At 39.7% G+C, this 18,662-nt stretch overlaps 1 protein-coding gene across 1 annotated transcript in view; it reads left to right on the top strand.

Moving 5' to 3' along the window:
* Positions 1-18,662, top strand: part of FBXW8 (F-box and WD repeat domain containing 8) — a 66,325-nt gene that overhangs the window by 19,746 nt on the left and 27,917 nt on the right. Inside the window, 1 exon segment of the mRNA XM_032799989.2 lies at positions 9,950-10,107. Within this exon segment, the coding sequence (XP_032655880.1) occupies positions 9,950-10,107 (158 nt within the window).

Below are 18,662 nucleotides of genomic sequence, written 5' to 3'. Positions count from 1 at the left end.
TTTTCAATATTTGTTTGACTATTATGCTGTAAATATCTGTAGCACACCCGAGTTCTACAGCAGTTCTTTCCTCCATCATTACAGTATTCTAAAAATATCCATCACAATCATCTAAGCTAACGTATACCTGCACGGTAATCTCTGCATTAATCTCCTTTGCTAGTATTGATATACCCTATTAGACATTGTTGTCAGTTGTTAATCACTCCATTTTGCTAGCACAATGAATCCCTGAAGCACAAAAAGTCACAGCCCTACTTGACAGGTTATTTGGAGTTTATTAGACTATGGGTTGTTTCTAGGTAAAGGATCCTGCCAGTATCACAGAGCACTGCTCTGGTAGTACAATAGCAGTTGCTTTATTGCTGCCTGATAGGCTATATGTGGGATGCTTAGGTGAAGGAGTCCTTGAACTGTGTTGCAGGCTCCTTTCAACTTTTACATTTATCTTAATACTCACTTTGGTGTGGTGTCTACCTCCTCTGTCCTTTCCTGCAAAAAAAATCCCACCAACAAAGAAAACTCCCTGATCTTCCTTTTACTGAGGATTTTTTTTCTCTCTGTGCAGCCTGACACCATGTGTCTGTGGAAATAGTACTTTCTTTACCATTGCGTTTACTGCTCTTGTACATATTTTTGAAAACTCTACAGACCACTCTTCCAACAACTGGTAAGTGAAGAGATGAGGCCTCTGATGTTTACATTTCTTGGAATGGGAGAAATGTTTTATCTTGTGAGGGTTACACATACTTGTGTGTGGAATGTTAAAGACATTACTTCACATTGCGTGGCACAAAGTTTAACCAGGAGTGTGACGTATGGACTCCCTGCATTACATGAAGCACAGGCTGGGTTAGTGTCCAAATGCCACCCAACATCCTGGAGTCATTCTTCATTTTTAGTTACGAGCAACAAACATAAACCTTAGCCTGAGCTGTTCCTGCAGGACAGCCTATCTCTCCTCCTAGCTTGTTGGTTGCATTAAAGATGCTCCCTTTTTATCCTATCTGCTCTGCTCGAATTTTTGGTTTTGCTGTAAGGTTCAATAGATGCCCCTCAGAATGCATATTGGTAGCTTATCACACCTGAGCTGAAGGAACAGATATGTTTGAAAACGTAACACAGATGTTTCTCCAAAATATTTAGTCATTAAATTTGAATATGCATTAAAAGTTTTGTTTGTTAAACTCACTAAAATCCCTCCTCTTTTTTAATTGTTCAATTTCACTCTTTGCTCTTGTGGTGTCACCATTTCAGTAATTCTTTTTCAGGTGGGGCAGGGTCTGAATGCAAAACTCCCTCAAACAAACAAATAAAGGAGACATTTAATAGACCAAAAAAATTTTCAAGTCTTGTGTCACTAATTTATAAAGAAACAAAAATGGCCCAAGCTTAATATTGTTTGCCTTTGCAGGTCACCTTTCAGAGGGTTGAAAACAAATGACATCACAAGTACAGATAGGATTACAAAACATGTGAGGTAGTTTGGGTTACAGGTGTATTCACTTCACTGCCGCCTAGTGAAAAAGAGCCTTTCAGGTGAAACTGGCAGGAGAAACCTGAGACTGGCTCTTCGTAGAAGCTCCTGCTCACTCCATTTTGCCTGACCATTAAGCTGCTGCTTTACCCAAAGCTTTTATCAGATTCCAAGGAGAGCATGGCTGTTTTGAACAGCTGTGATGTCTAATATTCCCAAATCTGCAACAGTTTACTTCATTTTGTAAAGCACAATTTTCTTCTGGGGCTAGATTAGTTTGTCGTTGCTTTAAAATTATGTTTAAGAAAAGAAGCAAATGTATATATTTCATTTTAAAGTTATAATAACTGTATACCTTCTGGGCTGTTACAAATATAGCTTTTTCAATTAGCACTTTCTCCTCTTACCTAGTGTGTTAAAATTTGCATAACTTGCTGATGTGTTCTTACATTACTTCATATCTTCTTAAACTGAACTATCATGTGTCTCTTGTCCCCAACTGAGGTCTGAGCAATATATGTTTCTTACATTGTGTATTTGTCTTCTTTTGAAACTATTATTCAGAAGTACCAACAGCCCTGCTTAGTGATACTGTGGCAGTGAGGTAAATATCAGCTATTGTTTCAGAGGCTGTGCGACAGTCCAGCACTGTTAATTAAATTGGTTGTCAGAGTACTTTCTTATTCACACCAAGCAAAGATTATACTGAAGTAAAAAACTCACATGCTATAGAAGCCTACTACCTCCTAACAAAAAATCCTGTTTCTCCATGGATTTAAAGGAGGAATTATATTCAAATTTTAGAATCAAATTTGCTGTAAAATATTTTTTAAGGGCAGATTGCTGGCTTTGAACAAGAAATGTCCTGCATGCTATTTAATACATCTGTTTGTTTGTTCCAACTGCCTCTGAACAGGAGCTTTTGTAAAGCTATTTGTAAATAAATTGAAAAGTCGTTTTAATATCCAGTAGCTTTTGTAAATATTTCTGCTTGCTCTTTTGAAATGCTATTTTGTTACATCCAGTACAGATTCTCAACAAAAGAACTCCGTGCCTTCTCCAACAGCATGTCATCGTGTGCTATTAGCCCCTGGTTTCTAGGGATTGGAACAAGTGATGCCCACAATTAATTTGCTGGGTACAAAGTTACACACCCTCTGATGCCAAAATGGTCCTCACTTACCATTTGGCCGTACACCGAGACATCTGTCTTGAATGATAATAAGCCACTCAAAACTAAGTGTGGGATGGAATTGTGGACATTAAAAATGAAAAAGACAATTCAACTTACTCTTTTACCAGTTGCAAGGTTTGTTCCATGCACTGTTCACCTCCCAGCCCCAAGCTTATCTAGCATTCTTTTAAGTGATGAGACTTTCACCATTCCCCTTTCCTGATACTCAGTTTAAATTTCCTTTTCTTATTTTCATCCTATTCTAGTTATACTCTCTTGTGCCCTCCTAAATAATTCCTCCCCGCCCCTGGTGTTTACATTCTTTAAATATCTGTAGACCATTTTTGCATCTCCTTCCTCTTAGTCATTATTTAGCCAAGCTGTTTGTCTGTCTGTCTCTCTCTCTACGTATGTATGTATATATATAATAGACTATGTTTACAGTGGCAAAATTAGTATCCAAAAATAACTGCTAGTAGAGAAAGCTGGAGCATAGGTAAGGATTGGGCGTTGTTATCCCTCTGTCATCTAACCCTACTCTATGCAGGGTCAGAAGACACTGGTACACAGACCCAAGCTATGCCTAAGCTGCAGCTTCCACTGTTTCTGATAGCAGTAAAGATTTCAGGGTTTTAACTGTCTAAATATAGACAAGGCCATAGAATCTGCTTAATCACTCTGTGTGAGAGTTGCTTTTTGATAGACTCCTAACTTGTCACAATTTTGATGAGGTATTTGGAACTGAATATATCATCTGTCACTTTGTTATATGGGCTTTGTGGAAGGTAATTGTCTTTAGCAGATTGGACAAGCACTTTAGTCTGTGTATGCCTAATTTCTCTATCTGTAAAATGGATATAACAGCATTGCCCTATCTCACAGGTCTTGAGGATAAATACGTTAAAGACTATGAGGCACTCATCTACTACAATATTGGTGCCATATAAATAGCTAAGAAGACATAGAGCAATTTAAATGAGCAAGGCAGTAGTTTTTGTGGACTGGATTTGCATATTTAACAGAGTCTTGTTCTCAAAAAGAAATCCACCCTCCCAGCCAAAACAGCCCCCACAAAAAACCAAAAGCTATGACAGAACGCACAGAACCTTCATTAACTTCGCGAAGGACTGGTTTAATTACTGTTAGTAGAATAAAGATGAAAGATTTGAGATGTTCAGTGCAGCATGACAATACAAAATGCTCATTATTATTTAACTTGCTTATCAACAGACACCTGTTTAAACTCGGTGCTATGACTGTGGATCATTACTTGAGCAAAATTCCCACTGACTTCAGTAAGAGTTGTGACTTAATAAGGATTTTATAATCAGATCTTTTGAGAATTAACAGATGGTCACTGACTGCCTGAAACAAAGTTGTTGGGGTTTTTTTTTTTTTTTTTGTTTTGTTAATCACCACAGGTATCTGAAAACAGAACAGACTTTGCCTTCTGGAAATTAAACCTAACTGTGAGGCAATTTTTCCCCTTTTTTCTTGCTACATTTTCTTTAGAGGAATTATGGTAATAGTAAATTGATTTGTGAGCCTGGTTATTAGAGTTCTGTGGTGTTAAACCATTCAAGGGTAGCTGGTTGCTATGGAATGATGTACTTGGGGTAGCACAAATCGAGGATCTATACCAGCATCCTAGAGAAACAGAAAACAAGTGATGGCCTATATAACCTATTTGTTTGGAGTGAAAATCTATCCTGCCAGCACTGAGAACATTAAGAAGGAAACAGTTTGCCTGCACTGTTGCCATGGACTGAGTGAATAAATTCACTACTGTTTTGAAAATGTTTCTGGTAACAGTTTTTCTTTTGTGTATTTGTTAACTTATGTATTAGTTGCAGTTGTACTTTACACAAACACTAATTAGACAGCCATCAACACTGAGGGCCAAAGGCTTACTAACAATGCAACTGTGATAGCAGTGTCTTAATTGCTTGAAGGTAATTGTCATTAGGCAACCATAAAGACATCTGGGGCTCTGGAGAGAGATCAGTCTTCCTCCCCCTTCCCCAAATTTGTTCTGGCTCTTGCTATCCAATATAGTTAAGCTTTTTCAGATCTGATTTTGTTTTTGTCCAGTTTCCCAGTTTTGCCCTTATGAAATTGTCTGCTTCTTCAGTACCACTTCATTAGAACAGTATCCAACTCCCACACCTCCACTTCCTTCCACATGTGCTGCATTTCAGTGCCCACTGCTGAGTCAGCATGGAATACCAGCTGAAGCATGCCATAGGCTTTTTTTCTAACCACCTGTCTTCCACTTTCACCACTATAAAAGAGAGAAAGGAAACTATTGCTTACCTTCTTGTAAAGTTACTGCCCGTAAAAAGCAGTTAAATTATTGTTTCCTTAAGTAAGCAGATGAAAAAATCCCTCATTCGTGTGGTGTGCAGTGCATTCAGATTTGACTGTAACACTTTTTGTCTTGGGCTAGTAAGTTAGGCCTAGAGTTTTAAAGGTATTTAGGCTTTGCTTCACTGATTGTCTCAATGCCTAACTGATTTAGGAGCCTAAAACCCATTTTCAAAAGAGATTAAATGGTATTTAAACTTCTGAGAGCCTGACTCTTTCATGACAATGAGATTTAGACTCCTTTAATTAGTTAAGCACTACAGTGCTGATCACAGCAATTCCTAAATACCTTTAAAAATCTGAGCCTTAACATCTCTGCCTCTGTTTCCCCATCTATAAAATATGGATGATAATCCTTATCTGCCTCAAAGGGGTGTTTCAAGGATTAATTGATGTTTTGTAAAGTGTTTGGATGTAAAGCACATGTTAAATGGCACGTGTTCACTGTTGGATTAAAAATAGGTTTAGTTAACACAAGCAGATGAAGCTAGGGTGGTTCTTATGTGGTAACTTCCTTGGAGGTGTATTGCAGACTTCTGCTTTTCAGAACTGGGTAATAGCAGTACCAAGCATAGTATCAGAATAAATAATATCGTGATGGAAGGTTATGTTCAGTATATTCTAGTAGGAGAAAGGCATTAACACATTCAAAGGGAGAAAAGATTGTTTTTAAAGGTATTAAGTGATGAGGTAGGAAAGGGCTCTTCTGGTTAGCAGGAGTTTCAGAAGCAAAGGCTGTCTCACCACCATTGGCAAAGTAGTAGAACAGGACACAGGAAGTGAGTGCTTGTTGAGTGCTAGGTGTGGCTGGGAATTAACTAGAGGAAAGGTCCTTAGAAGTTTCAACAAGACCACAGAGAGTGAATAAAGTGTTTGTGATCTGGAACTGGATCTTGAAATGCATTGTGATGTTCAAGGATGGGGAGCAAATACAGAACATTCTGCCACTCTTTAACATAGGATGCCTTGTAGAATAAACTACTTTCAATGGAATAGGTGTTTAAATGTCTCTCTTTCATGGAAAGTGAGTATGAATTCGCTGCTGAATTCAACAAAACAGCAAGGGCAAAATAGAAAACAGGTGACTGATACCCATACTATAGAAAATAGCACCTATTTATTGCTCTATTAAAAATAAATTAGAATTTTTTCCTGACATAAAGAAGTCCAGTTGAGCTTTAGTTGTCATCCTTTTTGGCAATCTCAGCAGAGAAGCCAACATGTGAATGGGCTTAAGACTGTCTATACCTGGTCTGTGTCTAAAGGACTTCATTGTGTGGTGCTCTCAGTTTAGCATAAATCATCAGAAGAAAGTTTGCATGAGAATCCTAAAAATTATTGGGGGGAGATGGGAAAGAATCTTTAATTCTAGCATTCCTATCATCTAGGACCAGATTATTTACCGTGCAGCGTGCTATTCTGCTGAGCCAACCTATGGTAGCAAAACAGCCCCATGAACATGAAACTTTGCCTTGTGCAACAAATCCCTTGATGTAAAAATGAATTGCTTTAAGTAAAAAAGCTGCTTTTCTTTTCTTCTAACACTTTAACAATATTTATGGAGCTAACATTGAGACTGTATTGTCCTTAGAATAGCATTAAAGGAAAATTGTTTTAAAAACTCCTTTTCACACTGGAATCTTTTCAGTTTCACTGTTAAGGAATCCAACACCAATCAGCTATTTTTATTCTCTCATGTGTGGTAGCATGTTTCAAGTCCCAGAGTGCTTATCTTGCATGCTGTATAGAGAAGTTAGCCATAGTGCTTATAGGAATATCAAATTCTGTTTTCTTTCCTCCTCTGTCTCCTGCACTTTCTTTTTACATTTGCACATCTGAATAAGTGCCCACAAGTATGCATTTGTGAGGGAGAGATGCTACTGTTTTTCCTTCTGTTAAGCATGGAGGTAAATGTTCTGCTGCTCAGTGCTGTCAGCTCTAGCGATATGTGGTATCTCTTAAAGCTCCAGCTCCTGGAGTAATGTGATTACAAGAGAATCATACCTTTCATTTAAAAAATGTTTTTAGCCCACATGTTTGGGAGGTAAGGGGGGCTTGGAAACATGAATCCCTAGTGCTCAGACAATAGAAGGAAAATTAAAGACAATGCAGACTTTATTATTTTTCAGATCTCATGATTTGGGGGTCCTAACTTAAAATTTTTAATGCTTGGGGCTGTGAATACTGGCTGCTGCCTGCTTCTCTCATGCAATGGATGAAGATTTACGCTCAACTCCAGTGCCTCTTTCTGAGGAGTTAGGATTCTGCTGTTGAAAGAAAAACACTGTAACATCTGTCATTTGCTGCTTCTGAGTGGGGAAATTCAATTAGCAGGAATTTCTGTTAGGCGGCGGCGGTCATTTATTCTGGGTGCCTTGATTTTTGGGTGCCCAACTTGAGGCCTGTTGTTCATGATTACATTCAGGGATGCTGAGCACTCACAACTCCAGTTCAAGACCATGAGAGCTGCAGATTCTCAGTGCCTCTGAAAATCCAGCTCAAGGTGACTCGGTTTGGACATTCAAAATCAGTGGACAATTTTGAAAGCTTTGGCCTTGATATCTTGGGCCATGGAGACGAGACAGTCATTTCACCACCCCTCCACCTCCATTCATGGATTTGCTGTCTTCATATCTTCTGGAGACATTCCCCCACGCACACACAGTCTGTCTTGGTCATTTGGCTCCAACTCTTCTGGCAGAAATGGGGGCAGTGGCTCAATGAGAAGGTGTGTGGGGGGTGCTGCCAGTTTTTCTGTGGTGGTGGGAGAGAGCTGCTTGAGCCATGATCTCGATGGAGACCATCTGGGACAGGAAGAGAAGCCATTGCTTTCTGTTGATTTATATCCAATCACTTGAGTTGTGTGGAACTAGAACAATTTCCAGAAAAAGAAAAAGACATTACTTGGTCAGTGCCATAGCCCCAAATGGTCTGTCTGATTAAGCTAGAACTTTGTAAAATATTATATTCTGGGTGGGGACTCTTAATGTTACTTACAAATTAATAATAGTAGAAACATATTTTTTACAATAACACATAGTGGCTTCAGTTGAGAGGGGTGCCCCATTCTGCTTGGTGCTGTACAAAAACATAATAAGTCATAGTTTCTGTCCCGAAGAGCTCATAATCTGTACAAACAGGGTGGGAGAAGGGAGACTATATTAACCCCATTATGCAGATGAGGAGTTGAGGCACTGAGAGATTAAATGAGTTGCCCAAGGTCACGCAGTAAATCTGTGACACAGCTGGGAATTTCCCAGATCTCACGAGTCTTAGGCCATGTCTACACTTAGAAGCTTACAGTGGCACAGCTGTACTGTTTTAGCTGTGCTACTGTAAGAGCACTTGTATAGCCACGTTATGCTGATGGGAGATTGCTCTCCCGTTGACATAAACCAGCTCAACAAGGGGTGGTAGCTATGTTGCCGAGAGACGCTCTCCCGCTGACACAGCACTGTGCACACAGGCACTTATGCTGGCAATATTTATGTTGCTCGGTGTGTGTGTTTTATTTCCGGAGTGTGGGGAAAAAAAAATTTGCTGACATAAGTGCTAGTGTAGGCATGTCCAGTGCCTTAATCACAAGACCATCCTTCCTCTCATTTTTCAGTAGTAGTAGTATTTATTTCTCTTACTTATATAGCAGGAAAAGTGTTATGCACTTTATAAACAAGGAGAAGCCAAGTCCTCTGCCCTGAAGAGCTTTCAGTCTAATGAAAAATTTAATTCTAAAAGAAACTCCTCTGCCTAAAATTAGGGTGGATGTCAAAATTGATGAGAACGGGGTTTGTCTTTTATTTGTAAAACACTCTCTGCCTCTAAAGAAACTGTTTTTAGAGCTTTCACTGTTGCAGTCCTACTGTGATTCCATATTAAACACTAAAGTGCACCATTCCTTTATTTTTTCCATTCCAGTTTGATACTGCTCTTTGACCAGTGGTAATGGAGTTGGTGTGTGGGATAGTCGTCTTACATCCTTTCTGCAGACTGTTCCACTTTGTATACAGCATCCATTACTCTCTTCCTCCACTCCCCCAGTTTTATGGTCAGTGCCTTAGAACACACCCTATAAAGTCAGGTTCTGTGCCACTCTCAGTTTTGTGGCCTTAATTCATCTGTTAGGTATGGCTTGTGTAATCTGAGAGGCCTGTTTGGTTTTTTTTGTATTCTTAAGTGGAGTAAAGCTAGGATTGTCACGTGTTTCAGCAAGAGAGCTTTCTGTGAGAAGGCAGCGCTGCCTGGATTCTAAAGGCAGGACTTAATTGTATGAACAAATCAATTAGCCTTCAGGGACTTTACTCGGGCAACTTTGATGCATGGATGAGGCACTGGAAAGCTTGTGCCTACAGAAAGCATTAGTTTTCAGTGTCCTTTGTGTGTGTGAAAATACTGCTGTTGATTAAAAATTTGTGTACATGGCCTTTGCAGTGAAGGCAGGACTTAAGGGCAAAAGAGGGTTGATTCATAAACTATAATATATGTTTTGCCATTTATAGTGTGATATAATGAGCACTGATTCATTTGTTTTTTCTCCCTGTGCTCATCTCCCCTTACGCACCTTCTAGAAAGTTAATGTATGTTCTTGCCATATTTCTATAACTACAGCGGTGATCACTTTAATACATTTATTTCTAGACTGTTTGAAGGTCTTAATGGACCTGATTCTGTATTGAACAGTGGTGTAAATTAGGAATAACTCCTTTGAAATTAGTGGAATTATGCCATCATAAAACCAGAGTGAGTGAGAGGAGGATCAGACTCAGTATCTAAGTTGTTTTAGTGACGTTGCCATGCAGTGGACTTAAAGAGAATGAGTCCCATTGCTGTGGGGTTTGGTTTTAAGGCTCTTTTTGTTTCCGCTTTCCTACTCCCAATCTCTCTCTTTCCAAATCTTTTCAAATATTTTTGGAATGAATAACATCCTGCTCTTCCAGATATACATCAGGAGATGTGAGGTTGTGGGACACCCGCACCTGGGACTACACGGCCCCCATCCTGGAACCAGTGCATGGCTCTGCTGATCCTGGACCCCAGCCACATGTCTCCTTTGTGAGGATAAACAGCTCTCTGGCTGTAGCGGCTTATGAGGATGGTAAGTAACCACAACTCTCCTCCCTATTTTTTTTTTAACAAAAGCTTTACAAAAATGAAGCAGCTGTGCTCAGCTTTTTGTGTGTCTATAATCCTCTGTATACACAGACACTTGCACACACGCTTGCTTTTATGTGAAAAAGTTGGCCAATAACCATAAATGCATTAGGAGGCATTGGAACATAGCACCCATTAAAAATGATGTGTAATTCCTACTGCAACTGCTGCACAGGGTTTGAGTGCCGGGCAGAGATCCAACCAAGCCGCCTTAAGCAAATAAATTGTTTACTGTAAAATATTCTTCCTACAGCCTTGTTTTTTTCTTAGAGCACCCTGAGGCATGTTTATGGGACTATGGCTAAACTTGCAGTGCCTGGTTAATCAGAATTCTGCATCTTTGCCCTTAATTCCCTGGATAGAATATACATAGGGTATATGTAAAGAACATTTCCTTTACTGGTGTTGGGCAAGAAGGGGAAAAAATTTTTTGTAAGCAATACCAGTTGCTTATTTTATCATGTACACTTACTTGTAAAATAAAAATAAAAATGCCTAATAGTGTGTTTCATGGGAATATATTATAATCCTAACGATCTGTTCCTGTTCAGGATTTATCAAATGTGTGTGTGAGTGATATGGAGTTGAGGCAAAGAGTAACTAGACCAAAGACACATGGTGGCAGGTCATGAAAAAAAGAAGGCTTGGATGAGGTGGATTCAATTGGGATTCTGCTGTAGGAGTATTCCGAGCAAAGCTAACCACCATTGTATCCTCCATTCTCCATGTAACTTGTGACGTGATTTGACATAAAAAAAGACCTATTCCTCTCATCCTGTCAGAACCAAAACCTGATAAAATTACAGAGCTCTGTGGTATTAGTGCTGATTTTGATGCACTGTAATATCACCAGCTGGCAGGTGGGAACAAAATTGAAGTATGACAGCCAAATCAAATCTATATATTTATTTTTAATTTTTTTTAAGAACAAACAAGCAAAACCTCTGATAGAAACAAAGTATTTTGATTATAGTGTTTGTTGCAGTGTGAACTCTGTCATTGTTTATTGTCACCAGAAACTGTTAATGGAATATTTCCTCACAGCAGCCATTCTGTTGTGATTAACAGCTATAAATTGAGCTTGGTTATTTAAGTCACTGGATATTATAGCATAAGGTGGTTTGATGTCCAGATTTCTATCCAGTTTGTGCAAGCAGTGAAGAGAGCAGAGTTCTCTGGTTTTATATTAGTTTGAGTTTTAGTCTTTCCAGTGATTAAAAGTCTAATTATCTGTTTGTCTCATGGTCGTTGTGTTGAACTGCATGTTACAATGTGAGAATAAGTAACTGTCGTGAGTAAACCTGTATGTCTTAACTCTGCTGGGCATATTGCTGAATGGATTTTGTGACAGGTCAGTGATTATTCTGATTTGAGAGCCTCAGTCAGAATAGCTTAGTTTCCATATGCACTAGCATGTTTTATTGTTTTGCAGTTGTTTACTATCATGAATGACACAGCTTATATTTACAGTTTAATGGAGAGAATTATTTTTTATCTAAAAGACAAAAACTTCCTGAATTAGTGTATGCCTTTTTTGTTGTTGTATTTCTCCAGCTTTTTCTTCCTTTCATTTTGTACATTTGACTAATATAGAGAACAAACACCATAGTGTTGGAGGTGGCGTTGTTAGGCAAAGAATCCATGGCTAGCAGATTCATTGAGATAACATCAGTTTCTCTCAGTTCAACAGAGATCAAGCAGTGATGTCCCTGACATCTGATTGCATGGAAGAACTAACAGGCAGATTCTGCTTATTCAACATCTGCTGATAGCACTATGTATTAGTGACCTGGGAGGAGAAATAGCTCAGTGGTTTGAGCATTGGCCTGCTAAACCCACTGTTGTGAGTTCAATCCTTCAGGGGGCCATTTGGGGGTGGGAGGGAGGGAGAATCTGTCAGGGACAGTACTTGGTCCTGCTAGTGAAGGCAGGGGACTGGACTCAATGACCTTTCAAGGTCCCTTCCAGTTCTCTGAGATAGGTATATCTCCATATGTTTGGGGGGGGGGGGGGGTTATTACAGTTCAGCAGTTGTTAATAGTTCCTAAGGCATAAGAAATATACAAGCAAAGGGTTCATCGTGTATGGAGGCTGTCGGTAATTTGTGCCTGCATGCTATAGTATATTCTGGCTCTGACTGCACTGAAGAAGAGTTGAATTGAGAATCCTTGTGACTGCACCCCTGGGGTATTCAGACGGAATCAACCACAGGGGAACCAGATGCAAGGAAAGGTAGATGGAAAAACTGTACTGAGAGTACATTTAAGTTCTATCTTCCACTTTCTGTGCCCAGTAGGCACACTATATGTACACCTGGGGCAGTGAGATTTGGCAACTTGATCCACAGTTGTGGTTTTTGAATTCCAACCCACTGGCCTCGTATTTCTTCTGCCTTGTTTCCTATTGTCAGCATTGGCAGTCCTCCAGTTTGATTTTACCACTAATTGTGTTGCACGTTACCATACTGAAATGAATCAAATCAAAATGCTTTTCCTGGAGCATTAGATAAAGCAGGCGAGGGTTCTGGGTAATGAGCAGATGCTGCTAATGCAGGGACAGTAGCGGCCTTGCCAGGAGTCCATCTGCTCCATGCTTGCCTGACTTTGGCCGTAAGCCACCGCTTTGGGGGAACTGAAGTCTACTTAAACTGCCCCCTCTCTCCCAGATTCTCGTAGTTTGACTTGGAAACTTTCTGTGGTGTAAAATGGGAACATCCTTTTTGTACCACCTTTAAGACTTAAGCTGTCATATTTGTCTGTGGGTATAGAAGGGAAATAATGTTGCCCCCATTTATGTTAATATATTGAAACCTAATCAGCAGTAGCTAATATTACTTGTCATAGATTGGTATAGAACAAATGAAAGTGACTTCTGCAATGATCAGAATGCACTTGCTTATACGCATGCTATGTTGTTAGGAATTGAGGCAGTGCTGCTTTTGAACTGAAAACCTGATATCTCAGTAGTCAAGATGGTGAGTGAGAGGCTCTCAGAGCTATTCCCTCATCCACCAAGCACCCTGTATTTGTAATATCAGACCTGGTCACCAAACACTCCATTTCTATGTGTAGCACACTTCTAAGTTCCAGAACATGCCACAAAATAGTTACAACACAAATAGTGTAGCTTGCAGACGCTTTAAGGAAGAAGGGGGCCTGGGTAAATGTTGCTGTAAATTTACTGTATCTCTTCATTGGTAAAAGGTATGTAAATTGAACTTTGATTTTACACTTTACAAATAAGACTCACATTTTGATGATTTGGAATTAACTGAAATTTCAAGTTCTCTGCTGAACATCTGAAGCTAGTTGGCAAGGTCCCTTCTATTTTGCGGTTGCCAAGTCAAGGGGTAAGTGTAATTATAACCATTTTACAAATGGGAAAAAGGAGATAAGGAATAGTTTATTAACTCCAACGAGTCACAGAGCTGGGAACGGAATCCAAGTTTTCTTACTTCTAGTTCTGTGCCTTGTTCACTGAGCCATGATGAGAATCTCAACTTTCCAATTGTATTCAGTGTTAATTTCTAGCCCTAGTAGTCTGAATGATATCTGATCTTGCTGTTTATCGTTTCAGTCTACTAGTGTTTTTTGGCAAAAGTCTAGGATTTAAGATAACAAGTTTGAGACTTTGGGCCAGTTCTATTTTTAAAAAAATCCGTGTTTCATTAATGGTTTGTTTCCCTATAATTCCAGGCAATATCATAGATAGTAGATAGTATAGCTAGTATTCCAGATAATAACATGAGTTTTCAGTTTGTAATTTTTTCCTGTTTTCCCTTATTGAAAATAAAATACAGTATTTAAAAATAAAAAGTTTTACATTCAATTAACTTGGATCAGGATAGGAAAGGTGGGAGTTGGGCTTCTAAACAAAATTGATGAGAATTAACAAGAACAATTGCATTTAAAACCTCTCCCTCCAGCCTCCCCAAAAAAACCAGCCTGCAAATCACATTGGCTCCGGCAGTCCCACATGGCTGCGTTGCTTTGAAGCTGAAGTGAGAGAATAAGATCCCCCCCACCACCACAATGTCCAGGTTCCCTGTTCTAAAATGGAATTATATGGATGATTTCTTGCTTTGATCCTTGCAGATAATGTACATTTAGACTGGCCTATGTCTCGATCTACAAGGTTACCAGCAACCAATAGCTGCACAGTATTGTCTTAATGAGGAAGAGCTGATTAAGTGAACCCCCAGCATGGTTCATCAAGCAATATTTCAACCTGGTATCATTAGATTTAATCACAGTCCATTTCCACTTAAACTAATGTGTTAACTATTAGCTGGTAGCAGTAGTGGGCAGTTATCCCCTATTTTGATTAGCTGCTAACAAGGAGATGCGACGCACACTGGTATAGGCTTAGTTTACACTACAAAGTTTTGCTGGCATAGCTATATCAGCCACGACTGTGAAAAAAATCACAGTCTCTAGCCAACATAGCTATGCCAGCAAAGCCCCTTGTGAAGATAAAACTGTGCCAACAACAGAGCGCTTTTGTAAGCTTAGCTAATGTCATTTGTGGAGATGGTGTAGCTGTGTCGGCAGAACTTCTATGAGCGTATGCTGCATCTCCACTAGGGGGCTCTGCCAGCATAGACAAGCCCACACTGGCAGATAGTTGCAATGTAACACTTAAAAATGTAGATGAGCATTTTGCATGTCTGCTTATGCAGGCCTACCACATCATGAAATTAGAGCATAGATATGAAAACAGTTCAAGTTAGTATGGTGGTAAAGCATCGTACTTGGCACCAGAGGCAAATATATGTGAAACTAAATATAAAATTAGTTGCGTGGGAAGTTTCCATTGCTAATAGGGAGCATCCCACTCAACTTCTTACTCAGGGAAAAACCTATGTGGTTGTCTGGTTCTAAATAAGCATTTAGAGACCTCAGTCCGAATCTGGGCTGCATTGTGTGAGGCCCTGTACAAACAGAGTAAAAGACAGACTGTGCCCCAAATAGCTTACACTCTGAGGCATAATGCAGCAAGTGGTTGTTAATACTAGGTGATCATCAGGAAGTAAGTGCAAGTGCAGTGATTGTAATATCACAGATCAACAGCTATACTACCTTGCTCTTAACTGACTACTCACACTTACACAATCCAACTGAACATCTGTCTCCTTAAGCCAAAAAGGAAAGTATGCATGCAGTATTTCTCAGTCAGTCTGAGAATACTGCACTGTCACAGCTCCACCGGAGCAGAGTTAAGGGTGTGATGTGACTCTGGCTTGTTGTGGAAGTGCCATTCTTACTCACAATTTTGTGTGTTTCTAACATTTGATGGATTTTTATTTTTTAAACTGTAATGTTCTCAGAACTTAATATGTGCTCAAACAGTGCTGTGTGCTTGCAACCTTAACTTCACTTTAGCAAAGCTTTTTGTGTTGGAATGAAATATTGGCCACTGCTGGAGGCAGGAAGACAGACTGGGTAGATCAGTGATCTCATCCAACCTGGCAAATCCTCAGCTTTAATATTTTTTTTTTAAAAAATATTTCTTTACAATGTGTGTTATCTCAACAGAGATAATTTCAACTATAAAAATGGCTTTTCCCCATTTTGTCCCATCAAATACAATGTGAGTGAATAAAGCAAAGGCTGACTTGCCCATTAATTAATACATTTTCTGGCGCTTTGGAGCGTAAGGACCTGCGCTCCTATTTCTTTGCTTCATAGCAATGCCTCTTTAGAGCTTGTATAATCCATATCTGTTGGTGCCCCTGAGGGAAGCATTTTCTAACTGTTCCCTGGCACCAAGCAAGCTCTATACATGTTTCTCAGACATCACACACACAGATGTGTGCACATGATATGCAATTCACTCATAATGAAAGAAAATACTAGTTGGCTCTTGCTCCCTATATTATTGTGCATTCATCCTCCAAACTGCTGCCTCGGTCATCTTCTGTTCTTGGCTTGACAGTTTAAAACAAACCTGGAATCCTGTATTTTCACAAAACCGTCATTCCCTGATCTTACCAGTGATGTCTGCATATCCCCTTGTGCTGGAACAGGTATTCTGTGCATTTTATTTTTCTGATTTGGAGTGTAAGCGTCTTGGGGCAGAGACTTTGTCTTTTAAATATTTGGTAAAATGCTATGTACATTGATTAGTCCTTTTCTGGTTTTAATGGATACCATGTGCCATAAACATTTTAATGAAATGGTTTTTGCTTCTCAAACTCTGAGACCAAAACACTGAATCCCAGAGTTCTCCATTTTATTCATGGGGTAGAACAGACTTCTGTGTGGTGGGCTTACTTCATGCTGTCTTGCAGAAACCCCCAAGTTTAAGGCAAAACATTTCTTTTATGAAGAGAGAAGCAGTTCACTCTCTGTTTCTGTTTTATACTCTTCTCTGGCCAGTGTTTCAGTGCTCTTGTTTGTAGAGTGCTAAAAGTGGAATAGATTTTCAGCAGAAAAATATGAGCACAGGGCCCTGCCCAGATAAGTTTACAAATGAAACAGATTAGATCTAATTAAAGGTCCAGTTTGGATACTCAGAAATATGTACCTCTTCCTTTCTTAAAAACTAACTAAGCACAATATTGGTGTACTCAGTAGCTGATCTAAAGTGCCTGAGATCAGACTTCAGCCCTGTTGTGCCAGTTTGGAGATGTGGACCTGCTGGTCACTATAAAATGAGGTAACCAAAAATCACAAAAGCCTTAAGTCTTTATGATGCACAAGCTACAGTTTCCAAAGCAAACAATAGTCTACACCAGTGTTTCCCAAACTTGGGATGCCACTTGTGTAGAGAGAGCCCCTGGCAGGCCGGGCTGGTTTGTTTACCTACCACGTCCGCAGGTCCGGCTGATCACAGCTCCCAATGCCTGTGGTTCGCTGCTCCAGGCCAGAGGGAGCCACGATTGGCTGGACCTGTGGGATGCGGCAGGTAAACAAACTGGCCCGGCCCACCAGGGGCTTTCCCTACACAAGCGGTGTCCCAAATTTGGGAAACACTGGTCTACACCATCCATTTAAACCTGTGAACTTGTTTTAAGCATGGGTGTGCATGTGGCATGTGCTAATGTTCTATTTTTCAAAACCAATTCAGCAGTTATTTACCTTTCAAGCAATTAACATAATTACCATTAGGCTAAGAAGTAATTTTGAAAAGTTCTGCTCTGAGCCCTTACGACTCCACTGGGACAGTTTTAGTTGGGACTTATTTTTTTAATGGAAGCCTAATTGCAGTTTTGGCTTTGGGCACACAAACAGAGGCGGCTAACTATTTAGGCAAATAGCAGATTAATTTAAATATGCATCCCTAATAAAACAAAAATGGTCTCCATTATGGTTCTCATTCCCATGACGAGGAATATAAATATTCTCCGGGAGTGCCATTAGACAGAGGCCTTAAGGATTGTCTGCATTATTTTATAGTGGTAGCACTTTCAAGATACCAAATAATCTTAACAAAAGTGAACATAAATCAATTTAAAGTCATTTAGGTACCATTTCCACTATGAGCAGTTTCATTACCACACTCTCGCTTTGCCTCCTTTGGGACACAGGAGAGACGTTTGCAAACTGGCATGGGTGCCTGTCCACAGCTGCTTGTCAGAGCTTTTATGTCTCCTTTTGAAGTAGTAGCCACCATTAATCATTCCATCATTAATGGCCATGCTCAAGTAGAGGGAAAGCTTCTCCAGCTCTGATCCTGTCTATCAGGCTGAAGAATTGCTGCTCCGTTTCAATGCAGGAGTAGCTTGGGAGTGAGCTCTAACTCACTTTGAGTGTTCAGCCCTGCTGATCTGTAGTACACTAATAACTCCAGTTTACTCTTGTAAATTGAAATTAAAGCGCTTGACTTTATATACTTTACTTTTTAAGTGGAATTCTTTTGATTTATGCCACAAGCCAGTGCAGTTACCAACCTGTTACTCGCTGATCTGTACCACTAAAAGGAGCAACATTCCTTTTCCCTAGCCTGGGATACTGTGCTCTTTAGCTTTCAAAAAATGATAATCTCTGCATTTCCCCCAGTCTCTGAAACATCAAGATTTGGAATTTAAGCATTGGTTGCAAGCTATATGTAACTGCCCTGCTAGAATAAGACCCTCGATTCCACTTTTAGAAGGGCACTGAAATCTCCCATCCAGGCCCCTTGTGCACAATCGAAAACTATGCAAAGACACTTTGAGTGAGAGAATGTGAGGGAGAGGTCACTTGAAGCATTTAAGCTGGCTTTTCCTTGATACTGTAGTTCCTTGCCATTAAGTGAAGGTAAGTGTACAGTAGATAACTCTTATATTAACAGCTCTTTTTTGGAACTCCTTGTGTTCTTGCGAATGGTTAGTTCCATCCCTAGTGCATTGAGAGGAGCAGGGTTAAGGCACATACCAATATTCTCTGAAAGTTACAGTGTAAGACTTGCTGTCATAAGTAGATAGGTAAGGGTTAATTTTCTTTTACCTGTAAAGGGTGAACAAAGGGGGAACCAAACACCTGACCAGAGGACCAATCAGAGACCTGGATTTTTTTT

This window comes from Chelonoidis abingdonii, chromosome 22 (assembly GCF_003597395.2).
Source record: "Chelonoidis abingdonii isolate Lonesome George chromosome 22, CheloAbing_2.0, whole genome shotgun sequence".
Taxonomy (NCBI): Eukaryota; Metazoa; Chordata; order Testudines; family Testudinidae; genus Chelonoidis; species Chelonoidis abingdonii.
The sequence above is the reverse complement of the archived record's forward strand: the minus strand, read 5'-3'. Positions and strand labels throughout refer to the sequence as shown.